At 42.1% G+C, this 8,219-nt stretch overlaps 1 protein-coding gene across 1 annotated transcript in view; it reads left to right on the forward strand.

The window, feature by feature from the left end:
• Window positions 1–1,091: 1,091 nt before the first annotated feature.
• The window catches only part of LOC104404710 (catenin delta-2-like), a 123,684-nt gene continuing 116,556 nt past the window's right edge, over window positions 1,092–8,219 (forward strand). The window contains exon 1 of the mRNA XM_010013222.1: window positions 1,092–1,284. Within this exon, the coding sequence (XP_010011524.1) occupies window positions 1,212–1,284 (73 nt within the window). The 5' untranslated portion in view covers window positions 1,092–1,211. The remainder of the gene's footprint in view (window positions 1,285–8,219) is intronic.

Here is an 8,219-nt window from a genome sequence, read left to right on the forward strand (position 1 = left end):
ACTGATGGTCTGAGCAGTACAAGTGAAGTTAGTAGAACACTGCCCACATCCAGGATCACAGAAGTATTAGCAGTTCTATCTTTGATTGATTGCTTTTCTGAACAGATAAATAGCATGTGATCACTTTGTGGTATAGACCTAAGCTTTGCCAAGTGTTGCTTGCTTACTGGCTTGATTCCTGCCCTCAAAATGTGTGATGTTTGTGTGGCTTCCCTGTGATTCTCCTTGGGAATCTTGCTGATGGACCACAAATCTGAAGTATCTAAGTGACAAAGGGATTCAAGTGGCAAAAATAAACCCAGCAGAAAATATAAAAGTTGTTTTTTTTTTTTTTTAAATAACATAATAGAAAATAGTAGAATTCAGTAGAATAAGATTTTTTAATACAATCCCAGTTGATCTTCTTAATTATATGTATAAAAAAAAGAAGCTATATCCTTAAAATAGTTTTTCATTCTCAGAAGATACTTAAGTTGTAGAAAGTCTTAGGAATATGATTTTGTTTTGTTTTGTTTGTGGGTTGTTTTTGTTTTTTTTTCAACTGTTGAGGGCAAAATGTTAATAAGGCACATCCATTTTGTTGTGCTTTAGTGAGACAGCAAAAAGATCGGCCTTCTTGAAACTACATCTGTTCATTGACTTTAACTTACTTCATTTATAGATCTTAAGATAAGGTGTAACATGTGAAACTAGTTCTGACTGCCGCTCCTTACTTGTCCCCCATTCCTGGTTCTGCTGCAGACCCCTTTGGTCTAGGGCATTCATGCACTGCATGGCTTTTGAGAAGGTTGGCAAATTTTGTTCTCTGATTAAGAGAAAATGATACAACGTTATCTATCTCAACAAAATACTTAGTTTCCTTGGAAGAAATGAGGTTTTGGAGCAAATGCAGGCAACTGGATGATGCCACTAAAGTGATTAACTGGAGTTGTTGCTGCCCTTGCATGCTGTTTCTATTTTTACGTTGAAAACATTTATTTCTGTGTTTGGGGTTTTTTTTGTTTTTATGTACTACTTAGTAAAGTCAGATCCTGTATTTGTCACTTTACTTTTCTCTCTCTTAATTGTCTCTTATAAATCTATTTGCAGCTGGGTCTCGGGCATCTTACAGCAGCCAGCACAGCCACCTTGGCTCCGAGTTAAGGGCACTGCAGTCTCCAGAACACCATATAGATCCTATTTACGAAGACAGAGTTTATCAGAAGCCCCCTATGAGGAGTCTCAGCCAGAGTCAGGGGGACCCTCTGCAACCAGCACACACAGGCACATATCGCACTAGTACAGGTAGGTGGATGTAACTTGCATGGTTGTCTTTTTATGAGATGTACCTTATTCTTCAGTACTAACTCTTCTTTTCTTTCTGATGTGCTAAACAGAATGTGTTTTGTGCATGCCAGCCAAACAAAATACCTTGTGCAGATGTCACCTCTCAGTAGAACCCCAAAGGCATGTGCAAAACGGAGAAATACTTAATGTTGTTCTATATGTACAGAAGGTTAAGCTAATTGGGGGGGGGGGCTTACTCATATGGAGAGAGGATATTATTTTTACTAATTTTTGTATTGTCTTTTAGAAAAGTCTGTTGTCTCTGAAGAAATGCCTAAGTTTCTTTTGCCTGCAAAGGTATTTTGTGTGTTGCAAAGGGAGTGCAAAATTCCTTCCACATGAATCTAAAGGGTAGTTCACTTGTTTTCAAAGTGAATCATACAGAAATGTTCTTCCTCTCTCCTGCAGAGGTAGGCTTAGGTATAGTTACACAGATGTAAAACTGAAGTATGGCATAGAGAAAAGCTGTTAGCATCACTGGTTTATCCACAAATAATAATGATTGTCCATAAAACGTATTAGTGTACAAGTTCTACTTGCAGAATGTCCTCTCAACCAAATGAAATACAGCTGTATGTTGGAACCCACAAATAGATCACAAATCAACAGGGATATTTATGGTATTTAATGCACAAAATAAGTAGAGTACATAAATGCTACAGCCAAAATAGCCTAAAGCAGATGTAGAAAGAACTTGCCTTAGGAATTGTAAGTATTTCTGGTGTTTTATTTTGCTGTGTTGATCAAAGAGGGAAGATTATGTCCATTCTGAGCTGACTCCCCTTTTCATCAAGAAAAAGTTAAGTGTACTTCTTGGACTGAGATGCTTTGCTTTCTTCTAAAACTTTTAAATTAAATTTTAAAACCCTTTCTCCAAGGGCAAAGCTGTCAGGTTTTGCATGCCCAAAATTTTCTATTGCTTTATGCAAGTTTTGGGTGTTCAGAGTACAGAAGAAAATCCTTAAAAAGAACTTTTACCACGGATTTCTCTAGCTAAATATCTGTAACAGCTTTATATACCATTATGCCATTTCCTTCCTGTTAAAGAAACTACCCTAGTGTATGTTTTGTGTAGAGTCATATGTGTATATGAGAAAAGATTACTACTCTTTGCACGAAGGGGACAAGACTTCTGAGTAAATCACTGAGCAGCAGAGGTAGTGATAGTAATTGAAGCAACTTTAAGCCTTGTGTTCCATGAGGCCGCCTCATATTTCCTATACAATGCTCTCTTTCCCAGTTTTGCCCTGAAGAGGTTTTCTTGTTTTGCTTGCAAAATATCCCTTGGTTCTCTGTGCTGAAGTAGCAGGCTGTCTTGTGACTCTAATCTTCACACCACCTCTGTAAGGAAAGAAACCCTGTCAATATAGATCACAATTATAGTGAATTAAACTGGGCTGCACGATGCTTGTGGGTAATACCTGAAGATGGGTTTTCGTAAGGGAAGAGGAAAAGCTAAAAAGTACACTGATGTGGGTAGTAGAGATGGGCCTTGTAAAGGTGAATTTTATTTTGCTGTTTGAGATACGGATTTGAACGTTGCTCCAGGCTCATTCTGAAGAACAGCCCTATTAGTCCAACTTCGTGTTGTGTTTGTCCTCCCTTACTTTCCCTCTCATCATCAGAGGGACTCCTGTCATCGTGGTCAGGGGAAATAAAAGCAGGTGGCTGTGTCTCAGGCTAATTATTCTGTTGCTCTGTTGACAGCTGTTAGCTGTGGATGCTGTCAGCCTTTTGCACAACCAGGCTGAAGAGCTGTCAGTGCTCCGAGGGAATTTTGGGCTGGATCAGATCAGCTCTCAGACTTTTCCTCCTCTACCCCAAATGTCCAGAGGAATGTATCTCTTCTGATGGAGACCATACAGTTTTTCTCAGATTGGCAAGAAAGGAAGGAGTTTAACTGAAGTTTGGTGCACATACCTTTTTTATTTCTTCATTCAGTTGTCTTTTTGTTGTAGGACAGAATAGCTCTTCATGTTGATTATTTGGTATTAAATATGAGGGATGTAGATTGCTGTGTATGTACTCCTTAAACATATGTGCCAAGGGTTCATGCCCTGTATCTTCTGTGTGCATGAACAGCACTGGGTGGGGTGTGATGGGGAGCTTTAGGACTTCAGTGTGCTCCTTCAGAGATCATAGTTCACATTCTTCTGTCTATTATGTCTGTACCTTTAATCATGAAGATGGTGCACACTTTTCCACATCTGATGGGGTGAGGGAGGGGAAAGGGAGTTTTTCATTCTCTAGGTGAATAATCATACAGTGAGCAGAATTCAGCAAGCTAAAATTTGTCTACGGGGTAAACTAAATTAAGCTTGTTCTATTAACTTGGGTTTGGTTTTTGAAGTTTTTTTGTCGGGTTTTTTGGTTGGGTTTTTTTCCCCCTTTTATTTCACTTGAGTGAAATGCATGATGATAGCACTAAGGCTGCACTAAAGGCTACATACTGCAGAAGGTACAAAATAGTAGGAGCTTACTGAATATCTCCCTTCCTAGCAGAACTTTAGATAGGGGCAGGATGAATTTTTCATCACTTTGTGGTTTAAATTATGACTGGGTGTGTTACTGTCATGCTGTCTTAAGATAAAAATAATCTTTCAAAGTTGACAGCAGTAGCTGCATAGGCTTTTTTGGTTGGTAGCTTTTACTTAACAATCCCTTTTGGTCTTCAAAGGGTAATTCTTCCTGTCATATATAAAGTACCAGCCCGAACTTCTGCACTAAAAGTAGCAATAAACATGAAATTCTACTTTTGAAATGGGAATTCACAAAAGATGTACTTGGAGGAAGTACTCAGACACAATAAAAATAAAAAATCAATTTACTTACTGAATAGCAACTTATATTTGTAAACCAGCCAAAAACCAGTGATAACTTTTGTACAGTCAGGTGCATCACTTATTTTCCTTTATACACCTTGAGGCTTTGCATTTTTAATTTAAATACTAATTAATGATAGGAGCTTATTTGATGGGACATTTACATGAACACCACTAGAATTTGAAGAAGGCTGTTACTTAAGAGGGGCGAAGGATTGCCTTTCAGCCAGAGTGGGACAGAGAATTGCTCACTTGCAGAATGAGAAGTTTGGATTAGGGATTTAGTCTTCAGTTATTGGCGTTTAATTCACGTTAAACATGAAACAAATCACAGCAGTCAAAATCATTGTTTTGCAAGCCTGGGACTTCCATAGCTTCCTTGAGGAAAAAGCAGCTTTGCTGCTCAGGTTCTGGGCAGTCAGTGCCACCCTGCAGCAGAGAGAAGCATGGCTTTGGCAGCAGTGGGGCCTGTGGGACTGGTTGCCATCACCCTCTGAAGGCTGGCAGCACTCTTGGAAGCTCTTAATAGCACTTGCTTTTGTCGTGGTCCATCAATGAGATGAGCCTTCTTCTATAAAAAAGATGTGATTTGCAAACAGAGTTATTAAAAGCCTTGAAAGAGTGCTGTCCTCAGCAGCCTGGGAGGGAGGAGTAGTAAATGTGAGGTCTGTGCATATTCTGAACTCTCTACAATCTGGGACTCTCTCAGATTAAATAAGTGCTACTGCTTAAAAGTGCTGGTGGGCTGTGGACATTAGACCTCAAGACCTGCTCATGCTCTAAGACCCACTGGTTTCAGGGCCTGAAGGAGAGTATCTTTTTCCCCAACCTGACACAAGTGGCAAGGATGAACCAGAAGTGAGCCTGTCCTCTTCAGCTCTTTGAAGGATGTACACATCTCACCAAGATTCTCTCCAAGAGTATGTACGCATACAAGAGGATGTACGCATCTCACCAAGGTTCTCTCAGCCAAGAGAACCTTGACAGCCTTGAAGAAAGCTTAAGGATTGCCTTGGGATGCACAGCCTGAGGATTGACTTTGGTTCTGGCCCCTGAAGGTCACCATGGGGAAGGCCTCATGATGCAGCTCAACTGTGGCAACTCCAGCAGCTTTCTGTGGTTACGCAGCCAGTTGGCATTAGTTTTGAGTGTTGGGTGTGTGAAGCTGAAGCACCTCCTTGATAAAGACAGGGTACAGAAGGCACTGTGAGGACTCTTCTGTGCTTCCCAGAGAGAGCAGGAAAGAGTTAGGAAAAGGAAGACTAGGTTTTGTTGTTGATATTGTTGAAATTAAAAAGAGGACTCTGAGAAGATGTATTGAAAGGAGGTTGAGTGGTGAAAGGATAAGCAATAAAAGCTTGCATTGCTTCTAAAAAGTGGCTTAAGGCAAGACTTAAAGGGTTGCAATGGGTTATCCACCAGGAAGCATGTGTGGTGCAGGGGCACTCCTGAAGCACTTACGCTATGTCCGAAGCTGCCCGATGTCTCTTCAGCATGTGCAAGAGGTTGCCAGGCTGCCCTACAGCTTCCCTGATGACCTTCTCTGCTTCAGGCCGGGTCTTCCTGAGGTTCCTCCCACCGATACTTGGGTGGTTCCACCAGTGCACCACCATCGACGAAGGTGTCTGTTACTGAAAGCTGTGCTGCTACAGGCTGCACCACCTTCTGAGTGCCATGGTGGGGATGCTGACCAAAGAGAAGAGGCCTGTGAAATTCCTGATGGCAGGTGCAAACCAGAAACGTGGTTATTTACAAGTTGGGTTTCTGGGTGGAAGGGAAGTGCTCTCAGGAGCGTCAAGGGGACTCCTTTTCAGAGGGAAAAGTTACATCACGTTCCTGTCCTCTCATGATTTCTGTCCAAGTGCTAGCTAGCAGCACGGAAAAACTCTGTGTTTCATTGGCCTGTGATACGGCTCAGGAAAAGCTGCTGAAGGTGAGAATTACTGTTGTGTTTCTGGACAGATGCAGTACTCCTCCGCCTTCCTTCCTGCTCCCGCCTGGTTCTTCATTTGCTGAAGGAAAGGAGGGATGCACTGAGGGATGCCTAATATCAAGTACTGCTCCTTGTTACTTATAATGCTTTCTCTTTTTCAAGTGTGTCTTGCTTCGGTGCGGTAAGGTAGTGTTTGCTCCCAGAGTCCAGTCTTTCTTCACAGATAAGGTATGCTGCTGGAGGGATGGGAAGAGGAACCAGATGTCCTTGTCAGTGTTTGCTGCCTCACCCCTGCTGCAGTTGGCCTGAACTTTTGCTGTCCTGGAGATTAAGCAGTGTCTGAAAGGAATATTTGCAAGGAAAACTGGTGTCCTTCTCTTGTCACTGAGCTGGTGGCTTGCTCGCAACTTGGCTGGGCTGTTTCTCTCTTCCGCCTCTCTGTTCCATCTTATGAGGTGCCTGTGGTGAGGATCAGGTCTTTATTCAGGACCTAAAGGAGAGGGAGAAGCAAACCCCCCTTTTTCTGCCATCCCAGACAGAAACAGTCCATACTAAATTGATTGTACTGTTCGTTTGTTTGGGTTTGGTTTTTGGCAGGGAGGGGAGGTTGCTAGGTGTGTTGCTTGTGGGTGCTCAGATGGCTCTGATCTCTTTTCCTTTTTTGCGTTGCACGAGGAAAGCAGGTTAATCCCTGCACTTCAGTGTTCCACTGCCTCCTGTTCTCAGTGCCAGGTTCATGTGTGATTCTCCCACACACCCTGGAGAATCCTTCCTGGTAGGAAAGTGAGTCGCATGCCCAACCCATTTGAATTTCCATGTCGTTGTTGTGGTAGACGGAAGTCTGGTGTGAAGTTGCTACTGGAAAGCTGCACCAGCCACCAGCTCCTTGCCTCTGCACTGCCCTCCCTCCGCTGCCTCCGCTGTTGGTCAGAGACCTCACTTTGCTCTAGGAAGGTATGCTGCTCTGCTGCCAGATGGCTCTGCCTTGCCAGCAAGAGAGCCAGTGGTCTGTGGGAACAGTAACTGCTCAGTAGGTGCAAGTCACTCCTTTTTCATTTATCTTTTGTTTTTTGTTGAGATTTTTACATCAAGGATAGAGAAAGGCGTTGCATGGACTACTTAGTACTGCTTCCACATACCCACATACTTGATTTGCTGCATGTTTTTTATGCTGGTACAGCTTAGGCTTTCTTTGATTCTGATTACTTAGCCGTTATGTTGCCCCTTGCAAAAGGAGCACAAAGCTACAAAGGATACGTGAATTGAGCCAAAATGCATCATCTTCACAAGACTGCAAATATTTGTCTTCATAAATAATGAAGTATTGGATGTGATAGATTTTAGAAGTCATTATTTCAAGGTAAAGATATTTTCATAGTGAGCCAATTTTCCAATCTTTCAATTACCATATGAAAAAAGGTAGACATCCGTATCCTATAGAGTGATTTTCTTCTTTAAAGAATAGTTAAGCCTACTTTATTGCAGCCGTGTGGCATCACAAATTGGAAGTGGCTTTCTTTGTCTGCTTTTGCAGATACAGTTCTTCAACTATTTTTTTAAGGATTTTAACATTTTAACCTTTTAAGGTTTTTCTTTTTTAATGGTTATGAAGTAGTTGATATTAGAATAATAGAATGATTTGGGTTGGAAGGGATCCAAAGATCATCTAGTCCAATCCCCTGCCACGGGCAGGGACATCTTCAAGTAGATCAGGTTGCTCAGAGCCCCATCCAGCCTGGCCTTGAATGTTTTCAGGGATGGGGCATCTACTGCCTCTCTGGGCAAACTGTGCCACTGTCTTACTACCCTCACAGTAAAAAATATCTTCCTTATATCTAGTCTGAATCTCCCCTCTTTCAGTTTATAACTATTCCGCCTTGTCCTGTCACTACAGGCCCTACTAAGAACTTTGTCCCCATCTTTCTTATAAGCCACATGAAGTCTTGAAAGGCTGTTACAAGGTCTTCCCAGAGCCTTCTCCTCTCCAGTCTGAACAAGCCCAAATCTCTCAGCCTATTTTTCTGTCATAGGAGAGGTGCTTCAGCCCTTGGATTGTCTTTGTGGCCTCCTCTGGACTCACTCAGGCAGGTCCACATCCTTCATAGAATCATAGAATAGTTAGGGTTGGAAAGGATCTT

Source organism: Nestor notabilis, unplaced genomic scaffold, assembly GCF_000696875.1.
Source record: "Nestor notabilis isolate BGI_N333 unplaced genomic scaffold, ASM69687v1 scaffold864, whole genome shotgun sequence".
NCBI classification, from domain to species: domain Eukaryota; kingdom Metazoa; phylum Chordata; class Aves; order Psittaciformes; family Psittacidae; genus Nestor; species Nestor notabilis.